The sequence below is a fragment of the Moschus berezovskii genome, chromosome 6 (assembly GCF_049115385.1).
Source record: "Moschus berezovskii isolate FMDL1 chromosome 6, NW_MosBer_1.0, whole genome shotgun sequence".
NCBI classification, from domain to species: domain Eukaryota; kingdom Metazoa; phylum Chordata; class Mammalia; order Artiodactyla; family Moschidae; genus Moschus; species Moschus berezovskii.
Window position 1 is genome coordinate 88,693,375 of NC_142465.1, and position 24,013 is coordinate 88,717,387.

Consider the following 24,013-nt stretch of genomic DNA (forward strand, 5'->3'; position numbering starts at 1 on the left):
TTAACTATGATTAAACTTTAGGGTTTCAGAATTTTCTAGGTTTCAAAAATGTGGATGATGGATTGTGGCCTATAGGTAATGTATCGGGGTACAATAGAGAAAAACAGAGTACGGCAGATGGGGAGTATGTGCATGTGTGTGGATACGTGTGTGCAGGTATGCGTGGATGAGCAGTCAGGGAGGGGCTCTGGGATAAGACGGCATTTAAGAGACATACTTGAAAACTTTTGCACAGCAAATGAAACAGAAACAAAATGAAAAGCAACCCACAGACTGGGAGAATATATTTGCACATGATGTGACCAAGAAGGGATTAGTCTCCAAAATTTACAAACAGCTCATGATGCTTAACAGCATCAAAACAAACAACCCAGTCAACAAGCGGGCAGAAGATCTAAACTGACATTTCTCCAAAGAACACATACTGATGGCCAACAGGTACATGAAAGATGTTTGACATGGCTAATGATTAGAGAAATGCAAATCAAAACTACAAGGAGATATCACTTCACACCGGTCAGAATAACTATCGTCAAAAAATCCACAAACAATAAATGATGGAGAGGGTGCAGAAAGACGGGAACCCTCCCACCCTGTTGGTGGGTATGTGAATTGGTACTGACTCTATGGAGAACAGTATGGAGGTTCCTTAAAAAACTAAACACAGAGCTACCATATGACCTTGCAATCCCACTCCTGGGCATATATCTGGAGAAAAACATAATCTAAAAGGATACATGCACCCCAGTGTTCATTGCAGCACTGTTTACATTAGCCAAGACAAGGAAGCAACCTAAATGTCCACTGACAGGAATGGATAAGGAAGATGTGGTACGCATATATAATGGAATATTACTCAGCCATTAAAATGAAATAATGCCACTTGCAGCAACATGGATATACTAGAGATTGTCATACTGAAAGAAGTAAGTCAGAGAAGAAGAAATATCCTATGAAAACCCTTATATGTAGAATCTAAAAAGAAATGATACAACTGTATACACTGTTATATTTAAAATGAATAACCAACAAGAACCTACTGTATAGCACAGGGAACTCTGCTCAATGTTATGTGGCAGCCTGGATGGGAGGGGAGCTTGGGGGAGAATGGATACACATATATGTTTGGCTGAGTCCCTTTGTTGTTCACCTGAAACTATCACAACATTGTTAATCAGCTGTAAAAGTGAAAGTCGCTCAGTTGTGTCCGACTCTTTGCAATCCCATGGACTACACAGTCCATGAAATTCTCCAGACCAGAATACTGGAGTGGGAAGCCTTTCCCTTCTCTAGGGGATCTTCCCAACCCACAGATTGGACCGGGGTCTCCTGCACTGCAGGTGGACTTTTTACCAACTGAGCTATATTCCAATACAAAATAAAAAGTTAAAAGAAAAAGACCCAGTGCTAGCCAAAAATAAATAAGTAAATAAAATTATTAAAAAATATTTTTAAAAAGGTGACATTTAAGCAGTGAGCCAAGGAAGTGAATTTGGAAGCTATCTGGGTGCACAGTATTCTCAGCAGAAAGAACAGATACAAAGACTAAGGCAGAAATGTCTCTGACATGTTTAAGAGGAAAGCAATCAACAGTGAGTGAGACTGTGGGTAGAGCAGGGGTTCATCTAGGGCCCTGAAGACTAGTGCATGGACTTTAAAATTTTCTGAGTGAGTCTGGTGACTATTAAGGGGTTTTCAGCAGAAAACTGATGATAATGTGCATTTTCAAAGTATTACTTTAAAGTAACTCTGTTGAGAATAGGCTGGAGGGGATCAGAATGATACAGGGAAATGAGATGGAAGGCTACCGCAAAAATCTGAGTGAGTCATGATGGCGGCTTATATCAAGCGATAGTGGCTATGGGGAGGAGCAACACGATTCTGGATATACACTGAAGGTAGTATGGGCAGGACTTGTTGATGGATTAGTTGTAAGGTATTAGAGCAGGAAAATAATCAAAGATAATACAAATATTTTAGATCTAATCAATTAAAAGCAAGTGTTACTGGTCTGCAATTCTGGGCTCAGCCCCTCGGCTTTGAGGTGTGGGAGGGGTCACTTTGACCTCAGCAATATGAGAACTGTGAATTTCCAATTGTTCAAGCTGGTTTTAGAAAAGGCAGAGGAACCAGAGATCAAATTGCCAACATTTGCTGGATCATCGAAAAAGCAAGAGAGTTCCAGAAAAACATATATTTCTGCTTTATTGACTATGCCAAAGCCTTTGACTGTGGATCACAATAAACTGTGGAAAATTCTGAAAGAGATGGGAATACCAGACCACCTGACCTGCCTCTTGAGAAACCTGTATGCAGGTCAGGAAGCAATAGTTAGAACTGGACATGGAACAACAGACTGATTCCAAATAAGAAAAGGAATATGTCAAGGCTATATATTGTCACCCTGCTTATTTAACATATGCAGAGTACATAATGAGGAACGCTGGGCTGGAGGAAGCACAAGCTGGAATCAAGACTGCCGGGAGAAATATCAGCAACCTCAGATAAGCAGATGATACCACTCTTATGGCAGAAAGTGAAGAAGAACTAAAGAGCCTTTCGATGAAAGTAAAAGAGGAGAGTGAAAAAGCTGGCTTAAAGCTCAACATTCAGAAAACGAAGATCATGGCATCTGGTCCCATCACTTCATGGGAAATAGATGGGGAAACAGTGGAAACAGTGGCTGACTTTATTTTGGGGGTTCCAAAATCACTGCAGATGCTGATTGCAGCCATGAAATTAAAAGATGCTTACTCCTTGGAAGGAAAGTTATGACCAACGTAGACAACATATTAAAAAGCAGAGACATTACTTTGTCAACAAAGGTCTGCCTATTCAAGGCTATGGTTTTTCCAGTAGTCATGTATGGATGGATGAGAGTTGGACTATAAAGAAAGCTGAGCGCAGAATTGATGCTTTTGAACTGTGGTGTTGGAGAAGACTCTTGAGAGTCCTTTGGACTGCAAGGAGATCCAACCAGTCCATCCTAAAGGAAATCAGTCCTGGGCATTCACTGAAAGGACTGATGTTGAAGCTGAAACTCCAATCCTTTGGCCACCTGATGCAAAGAGCTGACTCATTTGAAAAGACCCTGATGTTGGGAAAGATTGAAGGCAGGAGGAGAAGGGGATGACAAAGGATGAAATGGTTGGATGGCATCACCAATTCAATGGACATGGGTTTGGGTAAGCTCTGGGAGTTGGTGATGGACAGGGAGACCTGGCGTGCTGTGGTTCATGGGGTCACAGAGTCAGACACGACTGAGCGACTGAACTGAGGAGGCCCTTGGGTTCCTTTGGCCCCACCACAGTGAAGGCAGGACCTGCAAGGCGGGGGAAGAAGTGGAGGTCATGAGGCAGGTCTGTGAGACTTGCCTGGGGTTCTGCAGAGAGTCCCTTGCTGGTCTTTGGGGTTGGGCCTGTAGTCTGAGGTGGGATGGGATGCAGGATGGCCTGCCTGCTGATGCATATTTTATCTTTACTTCTTCCTGTTTTTCTTTCTTCCCCTTGCTTCTCCTTTAGCTCATCCTTTAATATTACAATTAAAATTTTTTATTTGGAAAAAAAAAGCAAGCGTCCTCATTTGTGGAGATGAGAAGGAAGAAATCTGAGGATGGGCAATAGATGGGACACAAAGCTTGGGTTTTGACATTTTTAGTCTAGATAGCAATTAGTCATATTACTACAATAGCTAATAGACACTAGCCACATTCAAACTGTAATTAAACATTCAATTCCCCAGTTACCCTAGCCACACTTCAAGTATGGCTACACGTGGCTCAAGGCTACTGCACTGGACATGCAGGCACAGAACATCACCATCCTTGCAGAAAGGTCTATGGGGGCACCACTGTTCTAGAAACTGTTTTATCGAGCACCTGCTTCAGGAAAACCAATGGTACAAGAAAAACAAGCAGGACCTCCACACTTTGAAGGAACTTTCAGAGAAAAGAAAGAAATATTAACAAATAGTAAAACTAGAGTTCAGAATAAAATGTGTTTGTTTGAGAACTGATTCTGTTGGGGCAAACTCTAAGAAACGCGGCTTCTTAGAACAGTCCGTGCCACCTTGGGCCCCCAGCTCCAATCAATTTGTTTCTATTAAATGCTAGCTCTGGCCCACAAGGGCTATCCGTGTGACTCAGCTGGTAAAGAATCTGCCTGCAATGCGGGAGACCTGGGTTCAATCCCTGGGTTGGGAAGATTCCCTGGAGAAGGGAAAGGCTACCCACTCCAGTATTCTGGCCTAGAGAATCGCAAAGAGTCATACATGACTGAGCGACTTTCACTTTCACTGGCCCCAAATGAAAAAGATATGAGGACAAGAAGTGGGAACAGAGAAAAACTGTGAATCTTCAGTACGTTCACTGGCACCAGGCAACAAAGCAGCATGAATCAGAAAAACTTTCCCTTCAGTTCAGTAGCTCAGTCGTGTCCGACTCTTTGTGACCCCATGAATCACAGCACACCAGGCCTCCCTGTCCATCACCAACTCACGGGGTTCACTCAATCTTACCTCCATCGAGTCGGTGATGCCATCCAGCCATCTCATTCTCTGTCGTCCCCTTCTCCTCCTGCCCCCAATCCCTTCCAGCATCAGAGTCTTTTCCAGTGAGTCAACACTTCGCGTGAGATGGCCAAAGTATTGGAGCTTCAGCTTTAGCATCAGTCCTTCCAATGAACACCCAGGATTGATCTCCTTTAGAATGGACTGGTTGGATCTCCTTGCAGTCCAAGGGACTCTCAAGAGTCTTCTCCAGCACCACAGTTCAATTCTTCGGCGCTCAGCTTTCTTTACAGTCCAACTCTCACATCCATACATGACCACGGGAAAAACCATTGCCTTGACTAGTTGGACCTTGGTTGGCAAAGTAATGTCTCTGCTTTTTAATATGCTATCTAGGTTGGTCATAACTTTCCTTCCAAGGAGTAAGCGTCTTTTAATTTCATGGCTGCAGTCAGCATCCGCAGTGATTTTGGAGCCCAAGAAAATAAAGTCTGACACTGTTTCTCCATCTATTTCCCATGAAGTGATGGAACGGATGCCATGATCTTAGTTTTCTGAATGTTGAGCTTCAAGCCAACCTTTTCACTCTCCTCTTTCACTTTCATCAAGAGGCTCTTTAGTTCCTCTTCACTTTCTGCCATAAAGGTGGTGTCATCTGCATATCTGAGTTATTGATATTTCTCCTGGCAATCTTGATTCCAGCTTGTGCTTCTTCCAGCTCAGCGTTCCTCATGATGTACTCTGCATGTAAGTTAAATAAGCAGGGTGACAATATACAATCTTGACGTACTCCTTTTCCTATTTGGAACCAGTCTGTTGTTTCATGTCACGTTCTAACTGTAGCTTCCTGACCTGCATACTGGTTTCTCAAGAGGCAGGTCAGGTGGTCTGGTATTCCCATCTCTTTCAGAATTTTCCACAGTTTATTGTGATCCTTATTCTCCTTGATTTCTTTCTCTTGTCTTCCTCTCTAATCTTTTATAAGCTGTACTTTAAGTTCTAAGCTACTTGAGGGCAGAAGTATCTTCTTTTCATATTTTTTTGTTTGTGATTTTAACAGAGCAAATGCATTTTCTCATCTATAACTTGAGACAGATGAGTTGTCAAAGGTTTTCTGTTTCACATACAGTTTTGAGAAGCAGTTTGAACTCTGAAATAATGGCATTTCTGGGATAGTTTATGGGAAAACCAAGGCTGAATATTTATAACTGGGAATGTTTCAGAAAGTCCAGGGTGTACAGTGACCAAACACAGTGCACTCCTGCTGTGCCATTTAATCACTTCACGCCAATTAAGAGTGTCATCCTGGTTTCACTTTTAGTTCCTGTCTTATAATTCTAGAAAGTGTTCGATTTCTACCAGCCAAATATAACCTGCCAAGTAGTCAAATATCAAAGCAGAAAGGATTTTCATCTGTACTAGTAGGTAACATTTAAAATCTTTTATCAAGGGACTTCTCTGGTGGTCCAGTGGTTGGGAGTTTGCCTTCCAATGCAGGGGGCATGGGTTCGATCCCTGGTCAGGGAACTAGAAGCCCACATGCTGCAGGGCAACTAAGCCCATGCATTCCAACTATTGAAGCCTCGCACTTGGAGCCTGCGTGCTGCAAAGAAAGATCCTGCCTGCAGCAACCAAGACCTGATGCAGCCAAATAAATATTTCAAGAAAATCTTTTATCAAATTATGGTTTGTCTTATGCTCTTCTCTAACTTAATTTGATTGATCAGTATTAACAACATTGAGTCAGAAACTGTTAGGTGTCATATATATTTGTAGATTGCCAACTTGCATACATATTTGTATATCTGATGGTTTCCTGAAAACAATTTTAGCTATCCAGAAAAACTCAATAATCCCTAATCACATGTACAGTGCCCCTATATGAGGCAAATAAATGGACTTAAACCCAAGAAGCTATTCTATAGGTTGCTTCACTATAAATTTTTTAGAAACATCTGCAGTTTTGCTCAGTCGATATGCTGCTATTAGTGTAACTAAACTTTTACTATGTGAAGCCACAGAGATTTCTCCAGGTGTTTGTTATAGCAGAAATTTCCCTAATTAATAAGTCCTCTATTATTTTTTATAGTAGAAATAAGGTCAAAATACAGTAACATTTTCATTTAATGTTTAGAATTGGAGTATCAAGAACTCTCATGACAAGGGAGAGAAATATATAAGTGTGTATCAGAAGCATACTGAACATGAGGCTGAGAAAATCTCATGGCACAACAGAAGCGGGGATCAATAGTTGAATCATCTTTCAGGTGAATTCTAAATTCAATAAAGTATCTATGAATCAGAAAAAGAGTTGCTTAGCCAGATATGGAAAAATGTCATAAAGCCTCTTGTACTCAAGTTGTCAACATTTCAAAACAGTTCTGGATTGAGTTACTGAGAAAGCAAAACTGGGGGACAGGTTCAGTTAAAGCTTCTTTTTAACTCGTCCACAAACAAGTATCCTTTTTAGTCCAAATGGATAAACACACACCTGGTACATCTGGACAGTTACCCCTTGAAATTCTGTGTAGAGAACATGGCTACCATTTGAACAAAGGCAGTTTATTATAGTCTTCAACTACTCTGACTTTTCTAAAAACTACTTGTCGTTGTTTTTTAACCACTGTCCATGGCTTGATTCTCAAATATAACAAAAGAAAGTTAGAGTTGATACTTGCTAATTCCAGTTTTCACTAAGAAAGATAATAAACCAACGATACTAAACATTTATTCCAAATAAATTATGTGAGGCTTTCAAAGGGGGCTATGACTAAGTTGCAAAGAATATGAGATCAAATTAAATGCCTTAATTTCCTCCTCTCTAACAACTAAGTTTATGTCCACAAACATAATAGTAGTGCCAAATGTAAGAAAATTTCAAGGGATGTGAAAGCGTAGCACTCTCAGCATTGTTTTAATATATGAGTGTGCTATACAGTGCTTCAGGAAAAATCAAAAGGAAAGGATTAAAATCAAAAGTGAGCATTAAAGGAAAGCGTCTCTCTTTGCATAGGGACACTGACAACTTCTAACAGTGCATCTGCCACAATGCTGGGCTATAGTCACCTCTACCAGGTGCAAAGGTGCCACAGAAACAGGGACTTGTCTTCAGCCTGAGCTAGCTCAACACGCTTCCAATAAAAACTAGCATGACACCTAGCATGGCGCACAATGCAGGGGTTGGGGCACCAACTCTTCATGCAGTTGAAAATCTGCACGTAACTACAGTCAGCTGGCCCCGTCTATCTGCAGATCCTCCACATTCATGGATTCAACTAACCTTGAATTGTATAGTAGAGCAGGATTTACGACTGGGAAAAAAACCACATGTAAGTGGACCTCACAGTTAAAACCTGTGCTGTTCAAGGGTCAACTCTATATGTTTGCTAAGTGATGGATTGAAGATGCAAATACAAAGTTTAGTTCACATCACCGGTTTACTGATATAGGTGTTTATGTGCTTATCATGTTCCAAAAGGAATTACAGCAACTAAAAATATGCATAAAATATGATAAAGATGAATTAAGAATAAATAAGAAGAAAAGCTGCAGCAGGGTAAGTGGATAAGATGGAGCCAGTGAGCATGGATTTGACAACTTCACCTTCACTGTGTAAAATTTAAAAAGTGCACGTTATCTTCCTGTACTTTTTACAGGAAGAAATATGTCATTTAATTTGTTGTATTATCTTTTCTAAAAGTATTCAGAATAATAAGTAAATTGGATTTTCCCTAATGAAGGGTTTGGGAACTTGAAATCCATGTTTTGGCTCAAGAAAACATTTTCAGTTCCAGAAATTGTTTAGGATAAACATCCGGAGAAGAAAAGACAGTGCAGACTCTAGACTCAAGATCAGTAAAATCTAGGAGAGGCAGAGAAGTGTCTTCACAGATTGACCTAAGCTGGGCATGGGGGACAGCAATCAGGAAAATGCACCTGAGAGATGCATTATGGAACCAAATGAACAAAGCCCACACGACTCCTATACTTAAAACAAACAAAGAGAAACAAAAACTGAGAGCACAGATATAAACTGTATCTCAGACACCCCGAGAGTTCACTTACCTATTGCTTGAGCTAAGGCTATGACAACCTCCTGGCAAGTTGTGACCTCGGTGACCCCACAAACAATCCTCTGAACTCCATCCACCCATACTTTAAGTTCCATGGTGCCCCAGCCAGTCACCCGAGGGCCCTGAGACTGGTCATCAAGGTGTCAGGTCATGTCTCTGGCCACGAAAACACGGAAAAGGCAGAGGCTGTGTAGTCAGCTAAAAAGAGGAAAAAACACTGTTAAGAAAACAAATCTTAACATTTCTTCTAATAAGCAAATGTTACCAAAACAAATTTTAATACAGCATAGTCCTACCAGCATTAATGACCATGGGCTTACTTATTCACAGAACTGAACTGAATTGAGCAGTGTAAATACAACCATGGCCACCTTTCATGACATCTCATGGTACTACCATCTTCACAATTAGAATATCACTCATAACATCACTCTCCACTGACTGTAAGAAATCGTATTTACTTGCCTAAGTCCTTTTGCTCAACTTACAAATGATTAATTTAAAAAAATTTCATTAGGATAATTTTTGAGGTTAAAAAAAGTTTTTTCTGGTCATTTTAGAAATCATAAATAATTGAACCAGCTTCTGCAGCCTTGCCAACATTTATAAAGGTATCTTCCTAAGGTTATGTAATCCTTCTTTGACTGAACTTTCCTGTGTATTGAGCTACTTGTCCTCTTCCTATTTATTTAACAAGAGTTAGATAACTGCCTTCAATTAAAGACTTATTCCAATAATGTAAACCTCAATCTTTTTGTTTACTTGTTGTGCTTCCCCAGTGTTTGATATTTTATTTAGTTGCATAAATAAAGTGAAACAGAAAATTTTACATTCTCATACGGTCAAATCAAATGCTTTGAGTTTTCTATTGATTAGAAAGTTATTCAGTTCAGTTCAGTCGCTCAGTCATGTCCAACTCTTTGCGACCCCATGAATCACAGCACACCAGGCCTCCCTGTCCATCACCAACTCCCGGAGTTCACTCAAACTCATGTCCATCGAGTTGGTGATGCCATCCATCCATCTCATTCTCTGTTGTCCCCGTCTCCTCCCGCCCCCAATCCCTCCCAGCATCAGAGTCATTTCCAGTGAGTCAACTCGTCGCACGAGGTGGCCAAAGTACTACCCCACTAAAAATCAATCACATGCAATTCTTTTTCCTGTGGGTTTTTAAAAACTCAGCTGTTCCTGTGTTTAATAAAAATCCTTAGTCAGTCTACAATTTGTTTGCCCATTGTCCTGTCATCTTCCTATTTCTTTGCTGTTTTTAAAACAATGTTAAAGTTTATGACATGTAATAAAGATTGATTTAATTAAATAAAACATTTAAATTTGTTTAATGGTTTACATGAGTTTGAGTGAACTCCGGGAGTTGGTGATGGACAGGGAGGCCTGGCGTGCTGTGATTCATGGGGTCGCAAAGAGTCGGACACGACTGAGCGACTGAACTGAATTGAACTGAACTGAATGGTTTACAATGGCACTGGCATTTCAGGATTAATTACTTATCAAAAAACTTATTTAAAAAACAATAAAACTTTTCCTACAAAATATTAACTTAGTCCTTGCACATTCTCTTACAGGACCTAAGACAGTTCTAGGTCACCTGGTCACCCAGGCAGTCAGAACACATGTGAAATGAAGGAGAATAAGCCTAATTACTTTTTCTAGAGAAGGTACAAAATATTTTCTGTCATCCCGAAAACAAGGGGAAGAAAGACCTGAGGTTCCCAGTATGCTGCTTCAGCTCTCTGTCTCCACTGCAGCCAAGGTGGCTTCACAAACCCCCTTTCTGCCCAGAGAAAGGGCCATTTGCCTGCAACAAGCTGATTACCATAACTGTGTTCCCTCATTTACAAAGTAATGTAAGATGTTAAAATATCCGGGAAAATGGGGTTCCAAAGACAAGGAAGTTTAAGAATTCCACTAGATAAAGCCTGAAAAGTTCTTTTGCAGCTAGACTTTCTGGAGCATTATACAGGCTGATTTACATACCAGATTTCAAACAAGAGGTTTATATGCTTCTATTCCTATTTAGAGACCACTTATAGAAAGGAAACCTAAGAGTTCTGACTTAGATTGATTTCCTTTTCTGGTAGGCACTCTATTTCCTAAAAATAGAATAGGCATTATTTGTTTTGGGGATAAATTAAGATGAAAAGTAGTCAAACACTAATATATTGTATTACATTAATATATTTAAATTATTTTATTAAAAATAAAAAACAGCTGAATTTTTAAAGTTGAAATAAAACATATTTAATACCTAGTCCCTGATGTTTCATTTAAAGATTAAACTTGGACACAATAAAAAGCTTTTGCCCAGCAAAGGAAACCATTAACAAACAAAAAGACAACTTACTGAATGAGAGAAAACATCTCCAAATAATACGGCTGGTAAAAGATTAATATCCAACATATACAAATACTTCATACAACTCAACATCAAAAAACAAACACTTCAATTTTAAAAAACAGGCAGAACTGAATAGACATTTTTCCAAAGAGGAAATGCAGATGTCCAGTATGCATATGAAAAGATGCTCAACATCACTAATCATCAGGAAAATGTTAACCAAAAATCACAAGAAGATATCACCTCACAACTGTCCGAATGGCTACCATTAAAAAGAACACAAGTGACAAATGTTGGCCAGGATGCAGAGAAAAGGGACCCCTCATGCACTGTTGGTGGGAATGTAAACTGGTGCAGCTACTGTGGAAAAACAGTATGGAGGTTTCTCAAAAAAAAACTAAACACAGAACTACTATATGACCCAGCAATTTCACTTCTGGTATATATCTGAAAAAGCCAAAAATGCTAATTTGTAAAGATACATGCACCCCAGTGTACGCAGCAGCATTATTTACAATAGCCAAGATATGGAAGCAACCTAAGTGTCCATCAACAGATAAATGGATAAAGAAGATGTGGTATATATATCCAATGGAAACTACTCAGCCATTAAAAATAATGAAATTCTGCCTTTTGCAGCAACATGGACAAACTTGCTATGCTAAGTGAAGTAAGTCAGAGAAAGACAAATACCATATATCACTTACATGTGGAATCTAAAAAAAAAAAAAAATACAGTAAACTAGTGAATATTAAAAAGAAAAAGGAGACACACAGAGAACAAACTCGTGGTTACCAGTTGTGGGGGACAATACAGAGTGGGGGAGTGGTTGGTACAAACTATTGGACATGAGATAGGCTCAAGGATGTATTGTACAACATTGGGAATATAGCCAATATTTTGCAATAACTGTAAATGGAAATAAAACTTTAAAGTATTAAAATTTTAAACATTATAAAAGTAAACAATTATTTTTAAAAAGATTAAACTTGGGAAAATTAACAAGACAGCAGATCTCATTAAAAGTCCTCCTCTCCCACCCCAGGAAGCCTGTCATTTAAAAGAAACCTCTGAGGTTCATTATTAAGTTTCATAAAGGTTTTAGTATACCATCACATATTTTCCTATCCGCATTATTACCTTTTTACCTTGAATTTTTAATCATTAACTGAATATAAAAAAACATAAAACATATACATGTTAAATATCACAGAGTATGGTAATGTTGTGGGAAAACACAGAGCATAAACAATACTGCTTAATTAATATAAACTTCAGGGTATTTATCCTCTTGATCAGAGACATCCTACCACAGCTCATCATTGTGGAGATCAGCATCTGTGTTAATAATATCTTTCAGATTCTTAAGAAGGGTAGGAAATGCCCTTATGGATCAGATCAAAGAACCACATGGTCCAAAATTCTATTGCAGGAGGATCACTTTGCTTTTGTCAAGTTTGAAGCTATACTGACAATCATCCTTTCCTTTCCTTATGATCAGGGTTACTCATGAGAGTCATTTGAAAAATATCTTCCCAGCAGAAGCCCCAAGTACTCTCTTTTAAAAGCTGCAACCCTGTTCTTTCCTTTATACCCTCTGAGTCCAACTCTTAAGCTCTGCTCCCAGAACTAGACTAGAGGGGAAAATGGAAGTCCTACACTGTAGGTGCGTGTGGTGGATTGGTCATCATTGGAACTAAAAACTCAGGAAGCAGAAGGACCATAGCATCTTAATTGGAATTTGGAATACATTTTTTCCATGGAAACAGTGATGTAGGCAGAAGTAAGGTTCTACTGAAGAGTTGTTATTGTTTTCATTGTGAGGTTTCTATATTCAAACCACTATTATTTTAATAACTTTTATAATGAAGAACTAGGTTGATTCAGTAACTTGCAACTGGGGAGCAAGTATTCTTTTAGCTAAGAAGCATTTATTATTTTAAAAGTTGACTGGACCCATGCACTTACAGTCAACTAATCTATGACAAACAAGGCAAGAATATACAATGGAGAAAACACTACTTCAATAAGTAGTGTTGGGAAAGCCAGACAGCTACATATAAATCAAATAAATTAGAACATTCCCTTACACCATATATAAAACTACACTCAAAATGGTTTAATTATAAATTTAAGACATGACACCATTAAATTCCTAGAGGAAAACATAAGCAAAACATTCTCTGGGACAAACTGTAGCAATATTTTCTTAGATCAGTCTGCCAAGGCAAAAGAAATAAAAGCAAAAATGAAGTGGGACCTAATCAAACTTAACGGGCTAGGTTGGTGGCTTACTCGTAAAGAACTCTCCTGCTAATGCAGGAGCCGTGGGTTCAATCCCTGGTCTGGGAAGATACTGCTGGAGAAGGAAATGGCAATGGCAAACCTACTCCAGTATTCTTGTCTGGAAAAACCCCATGGACTGAGAAGCCTGGTAGGCTACAGTCCCTGGGGTGGCAAAGAGTAGGATGTGACTTAGTGACTGAACAACAATCAAACTTTAAAGTTTGCACAGCAAAGGAAACCATCAACAAAACAAAAAGACAACCTACAGACTGGTAGAAAATACTTGCAAACGATGCAATAGGCAAGGGGTTAACTTTCAAAATTTACAAATAGCTTGTACAACTCCATATAAAAAACATCAACCCAATCAGAAAATGGGCAGAAGACCTAAACAGACATTGCGCCAAAGAAGACTAACAGCTGGTCAACAAGCAAGCAAAAAGATGCTCAACATTGGAGAAATGCAAATCAAAATCACAGCAGGGTATCACCTCACACGAGTCAGAATATTTATCATCAAAAATTCTATTAACAGTAAATGCTGGAGAGTGTATGGAAAAGAGGGACCCCTCATGCACTGTTGGTGTAGTAGCTGCAGTAGTAGTGCAGTCGTGCAGTTGTGTCCGACTCTTTTGCGACCCCATGGACTGTAGCCTGCCAGGCTTCTTTGTTCATGGGATTCTCCAGGCAAGATTACCGGAGTGGGTTGCCATTCTCTTCCCCAGGGGATCTTCCTGACCCAGGGCTCGTACTGGGTCTCCTGCACTGCAGGCAGGTTCTTTACCATCTGAGCCACTAGGGAAGTCTAACACTGTTGGGAATGTAAATTGGTGTGGTTACTATGGAAAATAATAGAGATTCCATAAAAAACTAGAGCTACCACTCCACTCCTGAGTATATATCTGGAAAAAAATGAACACTCTAATTCGAAAAGATACATGTTTTCTTTGTATGTTCATACACCCAAATGTTCATAGCAGCAGTATTTATAATAACCAATACATGGAAACAACCCAAATGCCCATCAACAGACAACTGGCTTAAGAAGACGTGGCATACATATATACAATAGTGTATTCAGATCAGATCAGTTCAGTTCAGTTGCTCAGTCGTGTCCGACTCTTTGCGACCCCACGAATCACAGCATGCCAGGCCTCCCTGTCCATCACCAACTCCCGGAGTTCACTCAAACTCATGTCCATCCAGTCAGTGATGCCATCCAGCCATCTCATTCTCTGTCGTCCCCGTCTCCTCCCACCCCCAATCTTTCCTAGCATCACTCTTTTCCAGTGAGTCAACTCGTCGCATGAGGTGGCCAAAGTATTGGAGTTTTAGCTTTAGCATCAGTCCTTCCAATTACTCAGCCATAAACGAATGAAATATTGCCATTTACAGCAACATAGATGGACCTAGAAAATATTATTCTTAGTGAAGTCAGACAAAGACAAATAATTGTATGGTATCACTTATACGTGGAATCTAAAAAATAATACAAATAAATATACACACAAAATAGGAACTGACTTACAGACACAGAAAACAAACTTAAGGTTACCAAAGAAGGGAGGGAGGGAGAAATTAGGAATATGGGATTAACAGATACAAACTTCTATAAATAAAATAGATAAGCAACAAGGATTTACTGTATAGAACAAGGAATTATATTCAGTATTTTGTAATGACCTATGTGTGTGTGCTAAGTCATTACAATGCGACCCTATGGACTGTAGCCCACCAGGCTCCTCTGTCCACGGGCTTCTCCAGGCAAGAATACTGGAGTGGGTTGCCATGCCCTCCTCCAGGGGATCTTCCCGACCCAGGGATCCAACTTGTGTCTCTTATGTCTCCTGCATTGACAGGCAGGTTCTTTTCCACTAGTACCACCTAGATGTATAATGGAATATAATCTGAAAAAAAAAAAAAAACTGAATCACTTTGCTGTGCTCCTGAAACTAACATAGTATTACACATCAACTATACTTCAATTTTAAAAGTGTCTATTGGAATTAAGAACCTAAATTTGTGGAGACATATTCCCCCAAGACCAGTGCTTTTAATAAAGCAATTACATTCAATCCTCATTACTTGTGGATTCCTTATTTGTGAATTCATCCACTCACTAAAATTTATTTGTAATCCCCAAATCCACACTTGTGGTACTTTCACGGTCATTCACAGACACGTATAAAGAGGTGAAAAATTGGAGTTGCCTGGCCTATGCGTTCCCCGCTGAGGTTGGGCAAAATCAGTGCTGTCTTATTTCAGCTTCCATTCTGTCAACAAATGTCCTTTTCTCAGTCTATATAGGGTCATATTTTGCATTTTTGTAGTTTCTGTTGGTGACTTCACTGTTTAAAAAAGTCCCCACCCACTGTGCTGAAGTGCTGTCTAGGGTTCCTAAGGGCACGAAGGCTCTGATGTGACTTAGAGAAAAATACACATTGTTAGATAAGCTTTGTTCAGGCACGTATTGTAGTGCTATTCACTGTGAATTCAACGCTGGTGAATCAATGATGTATATTAAATAAAGTCTTTAAATGGAAAAACACATAAAACAAAGTGATATACTATCAGTTGATGAAACTGTTGTGACCAAGGGCTCTTGCAAATGACAAGAACTGATGGCATATCTCTAAATGATATAACTTCCTTGTGATAGCAACCATCAAACTGTTGAGCAAATCTCATCACTCCCTGGACACTGCATACAAGCATACACTAGCTTACTGCCAACTTTAACATTTCTTTTGCTGTTAGCTTTGTTCAAGATCTGACATTACTGCATATCAAAGAATTCTGTGTAAAAATAGTATACAGATAAACTGGGTTATAATAAAATTTTCATGATCAAACTAGTTACTTTAGTTAAGTCAAATACTGATGCTGGCCCCTAGCTCTTTCTGAATCACTGGGAAAGATTCAGCACAATGAACACAATATATATTCTGAACAGTACTTATAAGAACTACTAATAACCAGATACTAAAATTCTCCTTTGTGTAAAAAATTGGTAAAAAATATAACTAAAAGGAGTTCATATTAGCTCATTCTAAAACTAATTTGATGTGAGAATTCAATGAAACTGTATGGAAAAACTGCTGCTATCAACTAAAAAAATATTAACTTCTTAATGTTCAAATATTACTGATGTAAAAAATGTCTATGGGTACCTGCTGTCTGCAGAAATGGGAAAAGAACTGAAGAGAAAAACAACCTGGAGAGTATGACAGGACGAAGCATAACGAGAGAGGAGAAGAGAGACAGTGAAAACACATTAGAGGAAAGGAAGGTGATGAGAAACCAGGTTTGGCAGATAGAGGTAACAGTCTTTGGAAAGCTGCCTCGGATGCCAGTCAAAGGTTCCTTTAATCAAACCCATTATTTCATTGCAATGCAGTTCTGTAAATGCTGTCACAGAAAGTGGGCTGTTATAAAAAGGTACACAAGGTCAAGAGTGGTACTAAGGAAGATGACCTTAGTAACATAAATATGCGTCTCCTAAAATGAATTCTGGATGAAGCACAAGCTGGAATCAAGATTGCTGAGAGAAATATCAATAACCTCAGATACACAGATGACACCACTCTTACGGCAGAAAGCAAAGAAGAACTAAAGAGCCTCTTGATGAAAGTGAAAGAGGAGAGTGAAAAAGTTGGCTTAAAACTCAACATTCAGAAAACCAAGATCACGGCATCTGGTCCCATTACTTCGTGGCAAATAGATGGGGAAACAATGTAAACAGTGACAAACTTTATTTTGGGGGGACTCCAAAATCATTGCAGATGGTGACTGCAGCCATGAAATTAAAAGACGCTTGCTCCTTGGAAGAAAAGCTATGACCAACCTAGATAGCATAATAAAAAGCAGAGTCTGGCAAAATCACTACAATATTGTAAAGTAATTAGGCCCCAATTAAAAAAAAAAAGCAGCAGAGACATTACTTAACCAAAAGAGGTCCGTCTAGTCAAAGCTATGGTTTTTCCAGTAGTCATGTATGGATGTGAGAGTTGGACTATGAAGAAAGGTGAGTGCTAAAGAACTGATGCTTTTGAACTGTGGTGTTGGAGAAGACTCTGGAGAGTCCCTTGGACTGCAAGGGACTGATCCAACCAGTCAAATCCTAAAGGAAATCAGTCCTAAATATTCATTGGAAGGACTGATGTTGAAGCTGAAACTTCAATTCTTTGGCTACCTGATGCGAAGAACTTGCTCACTGAAAAAGCCCTGATGCTGGGAGGGATTGGGGGCAGGAGGAGAAGGGGACGACAGAGGATGAGATGGTTGGATGGCATCACGATGTGATGGGACATCTGAGTAGGAGTTTGAGTTGGAGTTTTGAGTAGGCTCCAGGAGTTGGTGATGGACAGGGAAGCCTGGTGTGCTGCAGTCCATGGGGTCGCAAAGAGTTGGACATGAATGAGCGACTGAACATGGCAACCCACTCCAGTACTCTTGCCTGGAAAATCCCATGGATGGAGGAGCCAGGTAGGCTGCAGTCCACGGGGTCGCTAGGAATCAGACATGAGTGAGTGACTTCACTTTCACTTTTACTTTCATGCATTGGAGAAGGAAATGGCAACCCACTCCAGTGTTCTTGCCTGGAGAATCCCGGGGATGGGGGAGCCTGGTGGGCTGCCGTCTATGGGGTTGCACAGAGTTGGGCATGGCTGAAGCGACTTAGCAGCAGCAGCAGAGCGACATAACTGAAAATGAATTCTTGAGAATGGCAGTCCTGAGAGACTCATCATGGGAAATAAAGTCTTCCAGTTCAGTAATTCTGGGAAACTTCTCAACATGTCATCTCTGGGAGACAAAGGTTCTGATACTCCATGGTAGAGAAACTAGTCAAGCTCTGTTAAACTTACTCAGTGATTCAGCATCGGGGGCAGGGGGAAGGTGAGCAGTGGAAGTGGCCACAATGCCTATAAAAAGTCTCTGTTTTATACTATAGGATGCAACCTACTAGCTTTTAGAAAACATGCCTATGTATAAGAGTAAGATTTCTGCCCACTCTTTAATGTATTTTGAGGCACTCAGAGGCACTTAGAAGTGGTGATGGATACACTGTTGCAAGTTTTACTTGTAGGAACAATAAAGGACAAATGAGAAAATTTAATAGAACCCCTGCTTTCTCTTTTGCTTATAAAAAAAGTCTTCATTGCCACAACATCTTCTAAAGATGGGCTTTATATCGTTTCTTTTCAGACAACTGTCTAAATCATAGAAGTTTTCTTTAATAGTATGTTTTTAAAAGTTCATAATGCTAAGCACTACGTGTATATTAACTATTAAATCCAATAAACCCATACTCTTTCCTCTATTACTCATCATCCTCAGGTCACAGCATTCAAACACATGCAATGACCTAATACTTCCCAAACATGACATGTGCATGTGACCACTCTGCAACCATGGCAAGGAGTGGTGTGAGTATTAACCATCTGCCAAGCTCAGTGTATCATGACTCATTTATTCCTCAGAGCACAGTTCACTGAGTTCGGTACCACTCATCTTCTTTTAAAGGTGAAAAAACTGAGTCTCAGAAAGCTTAAATAACTAACTCTCTTGAGGTCATGAACCTAATAATTTGGGGGCGTATATTCACAACTGGGGTGAATAAAGAAACCAAGAAATGAATAAGGCTAGTCTCTTTAAAAGGATTCACTGTATCCAAATAAATGCTCTTAAAATGTCCTAAATTATACTAAGAAATCTCATCTGTCATCTCTTGGAAATTTACTTCTAGTAACAAACAACAATGGGACAGTAGGTACAAATCTGCCATTCAAGGAGAAAGAGGAGGCAAATTAGCTATTAATAAACTGTGCTAAGAGACTACAGTTTTAGTTCAGAGAACCTATGATAAATAAATGTGCATTTCAGCAAAATAAGTGTTTTATCACATTTATTTTTCAGTGCCAACATTCTTCCGGTTTTAGAAAATTATGTTGACATTTATTTTACAGAGTCCCTAAATAAAATATGCTTGCCTGTTTGTGATGCTTTTAAACTCTTGCTTTAAATATAAAGCAAAGCTTCTTAGATATTTCTGGCATTTCCTTAAATTCACACTATTAAAAAGTACTTCCTGGAATAAGCCACTTTTTTCAAGGGAACATTGATCCGGGTGATAGCATACTGAGATTCAAATCCTGAGTATATCACTTCAACCAAGATGCATAACTTCTCAAGTGACATTTGGGAGAAATAGAATGCCTTAAAAAAAAATAAAGTCATTGATATGAAAATACTGTTCCTTCTACTAAGAACTGTCTTTTTAAAAAATTAAATTAAAAAAAAATAAAGTCATTGATATGAAAATACTAATCCTTCTACTAAGAACTATCTTTTTTAAAAATTAAAATTTTAAAATAAACATATCTAGCAACCTCAGTTTTTCCTTTAGCATGAAAATTTGAATTTCTTATTGGAAGCTCATTTCCAGATATCTTATTGACAACTATATTTTTTTGAATCAAATATAAGGTTAAACCCATATCTATGATTTTGAAATGGAGACTTCTCCCACACCGAGAGGTATAAACCATAGAGCAGTTATCAAAAATCTTTTAGGAGTACAGTACTTTTCCAGGACTTTTCCATACTTAAATATGAACAACAATTTGGGTAGATTTTGGTCTGTGAAGTGAAGCTCTGAATAAGAAATACAGGATTTCTATATAACACTTATAATTCAAGAAAAAGCAACATCTTTAATTATCCATTTTAGAGAACAGATGTTTTTCCAGTACCAAAGTTCATCTCAAAAGCAAGTTCTTCTAAATAACTCCTTTTATCAATCTAATATACTGACATCACCAAAAAGTAATTTATTCCCTAATCCTCTTAAAATGGTTACCATTTGTAAAATCATTCTAATACCCCATGGAAACACAAAGACATGTTTATTAGCTTGAATTCTTTGACTTCTGGCTAACAGAATACTCATAAGGGAAGTGTTCTGCTTTGGAATTTAACCTGGAAATTCACATCTTGAAAAAGGTCACAGGAGAACAAGGCTTGGAGAAGCCATGGAGCTATGGGTGGCATGAGACAAAGGCCACTTGATTAGTCTGAAGGCATGTCATCGAAGTGATGAAAATGAACCAACACACAAAAATGAACAATTCAGTCTAGGTCAGGGCCTCCAAGACCCTCTACAGCCCTGACTGTAAGCCAAATCCAGATGGCTGAAATCTTCCAAGTGGTAGTAACCCTGAGTCAACTTCATCTGGAATGCCACCATTCTGCACGAATGCTATTAACCTCAACACATGCATCTTTCTTCTTTTTTTCTGTTGTTCCAGCCGTGCCATATTTTCCCTTTTAAGTAAGAAGCCTACCAAGGTCACTCAAAAATAATCTGGCTCTATAGGGTGAGGTCCCAAGGAAGCTGTGGATTCCTTACACCTAGACATGCCAGGGAGGGATGGCCACATGATAGTGCTTTCTCCAGACCTATAAGGGCACTCACTTCAGAGAGGTCACTGAAACCAGACGCACAGGTATCTTGCTTTTCAGAGCTTGCAGTCTGCTGTCCAACAACTAGTATATCAGTTCACTGAACACAGAAGGCTAAGGTCTGGCCAAACTTTATCATTTGATCAAGGTCACATGGATAGACGTTAGCCAATCTCTGGAGTAATATCAATTTAGATTATTCTGAAAACTGAAATTAAATAGTTAAAACTTAACACATATTGAGATAAATTAAGTGCCCAGTATCGAAGATGTTGAGGGAGCTGCTCCTGTTAAGAACTCTAATGAAAACAGTTGGACCATAAAATGGGGGTTGCCACTGACCTAAGAAAATTAGCATGAAAAAACTGTATGTTGCTTATTTTTGCCAATTTTCTTAAATGTTCATGGAAGGTGGAATAGTGCATGACCTTACAACTTGATTTTACTGGTCAAAAAGTCTAAAAGTACAAAAATAATACACCATTGGGTTCCACTTTGTGCTGCCGTGTTATTGAAAAAAAGGAACATAAAGTCATCTGTTTTGAGATGGCTAATAAACATGTGAAAAGATGCTGAACGCCGCTCATTAGAGAAATGCAAATCAAAAATAAAATGAGGTATCATCTCACACCAGTCAGAATGGCCATCATCAAAAAGTCTACAAACAACAAATGCTGTAGAGGGTATAGAGAAAAGGTAACCCTCTTGCACTGTTGGTGGGAATGCAAACTGATACAGCCATTATGGAGAACAGTATGGAGATTCCTTTAAAAAACTAGGAATAAAACTACCATATGACCTAGCAATGCCACCACTGGGCATACATCCTCAGGCAACTGTAATTGAAAAAGACAAATGTACCCATCCCAATGTTCATTGCAGAGTTATTTACAATAGTTAGGACTGGTGGCTCAGACAGTAAAGAATCAATATATTGAAACATATGCACTGCCCTACATAAAAGAGACAGCCAGTGGGAATTTGCTGTATGATGCAGGGAACCCAGAGTCAGTGCTCTGTGACAACCTAGAGGGGTGGGAGGGGGTGGGAGGTGCCGGGCAGGTTTAAGAGGGAAGGGACAAGTGTATGCCTGTGGCTGTTTAATGTTGATGCGTATCAGAAACCATCACAATACGGAAAAGTAATTATCCTCCAATTAAAAATAAAATAAATAAATTAAAAAGTCATCTGTTTTACAGTTATACCTTCTGTAGATGTCCCAGTCCACCCTGTGACACTTTAGAGACAGCTTCAGGCATGTGTATAGAGCCACCTTCTGTGACGGTTTAATTTCTGTTGGAGCTCTCAGGACCAGGAAAGATATCACACCCTCCAAGTCTTAATATGAAAACCCTGAATTCTGGCATGAGTTAAATCATGCTTTTTATTACATATGCTATTTCATGGCTCTCCTTTAAGTTCATTAGAAAACCGGCAGTGAGCAATAATGGTATAATGTATTTCTACTAAAACAGTCACTGAAAAAGTGGTGATATTTTAAAAGACACATTGAAGTACAAATAGATTTGGGCTGTGTGCTGTGCTTAGTTGCTCAGCCAGGTCCCACCTTTTTGTGACCCCATGGACTGTAGCCTGCCAGGCTCCTCTGACCATGGGGATTCTCCAGGCAAGAATACTGGAGTGGGTTGCCATGCCCTTCCTTCAGGGGAACGTCCCAACCCAGGAATCAAACCGGGGTCTCCTGCATTGCATATTCTTTATCAGATGAGCTACTGGGAAAGCCCAGATTCATGCTATTTGTCCTTAAATAGACACCAAAGTGTATATATATCAAGGTACCTCAATTGTAAACCAAACACTTCAAATGAAAGCATGTTTTTGTTACTTAATCTAGAAACAACAATAATAAATAGCTAACACTTACTGAACTCTTACTATGTGAGAGATGCAAAGCTAAGTGCGTATACATTTACATATATGTAAATATATTTATATGTAAAACATGTAAACATCATATACGTATCATATATGTAATTAACATGTGTATATAAAATTTTATTTAATCCTTTTGATACTAATCTATGTGACATGAATTATTATGAAACAAATGAGAAAACTGAGGCATAGAGGAATCAGTAACTAGGCCAGAGTCACTAAACCAGCACGTGACAGATCCTTATCTGATAATACTCATAACTATTAAAAAATTTATTTATCCTGGAGCGCCCTCACCTGGGCAGCTAAAGGCATGGCCAATCACTGCCACTGCTGGAGGGGTGCAAGCTCAGAGGTCACTAGGAGATGCATCTAAGGAGGCTGTCAGAGCCCGGGAGGCACAGGGCTGTGTCTGTCACTGCGCCAGGGATGGTGCCCTGGGACCACTGCCCCTGTGCAGGCCCGAGAGCCTTCTATGTGGAGACCCTGGATTCTGACTCCTCAGGATGCTGAACCCACCAGAACTGGAAGCAAGCCTGAGCCAGGGGGTGAACAACAAACCTTTCGTTTGAAGGGGCCTTGGGGTTTCAGCATCCTGTAAGACTTCAGCTACCCATTTCTAAGTGTCAAGAGTTATCTCCGGGGAGAAGGCGTTTTCCCCGTGAAAGCCACCATTCACTTCTACAACAATGAGTAGCAGGAGGAAGACACCCAGCCCTCCCAACCCCAGTATGAGGAGGCCCAGGAGGAAAGAGCAGAGACAGGTCAATGAACCCAGGAAGGTGATTTGGAGGCCGCGGTGGCTCAGTGGTTAAGGGTCGACTCCCCGACTCTGTCCCTCCAGGGGGTGCTGTGTGCCCCTCATCCAAATAAGTCAGTTTCTCCCACACCACACCCACCTCCCGTGCGCCCTGGGGGACAGCTGTGAGGGACAGCCATGCCAGGACACGTTGTGTTCCCACTGGCTGTACAAGGACATAACTGTCTCTGGTCAGCACCTGACCCATGGCAAGGCCAGGGCCTTTACTCATCCTTCTCCTGGTGAGTCTCTGCTTCATTCATACCTTTGAGAAAGGATTCCAGGACCATGAGGTTTGCATCCTAAGGGTTGTTTATTGGGTGGGGCCAACTTTCAAAGCGCCTTCAGTAATGTCACTGTGCTGATCAAACATCGATTCTTTACTGTCTGAGCCACCAGTCCTAGCTATTGTAAATAGCACTGCAATGAACATTGGGATGGGTACATTTGTGCTGACAAATCATTCCCTGTCGATTAGTAACCCACCCACGCCTCTCACTTAACCTGAGACCCCTTATTGGGCTATTTCTGCTTCTGTAAAAATGATTTAGATACTGTCCAAGGTTGACTGTGGTTGTTTAGTGGCATTCTGAACAAAAATTTATTTATGGAAAACACATAAACACACGGAATAA

The 24,013-nt window shown here is 39.7% G+C and overlaps 1 protein-coding gene across 3 annotated transcripts in view; it reads right to left on the minus strand.

The window, feature by feature from the left end:
* Positions 1-24,013, minus strand: part of RASSF8 (Ras association domain family member 8) — a 140,546-nt gene that overhangs the window by 14,437 nt on the left and 102,096 nt on the right. For all 3 annotated transcript variants that reach the window (XM_055395930.2, XM_055395929.2, XM_055395928.2), the window contains one exon: positions 8,572-8,777. In XM_055395930.2, coding sequence (XP_055251905.1) covers positions 8,572-8,674 — 103 coding nt within the window. In that variant the 5' untranslated portion in view covers positions 8,675-8,777. The remainder of the gene's footprint in view (positions 1-8,571; positions 8,778-24,013) is intronic.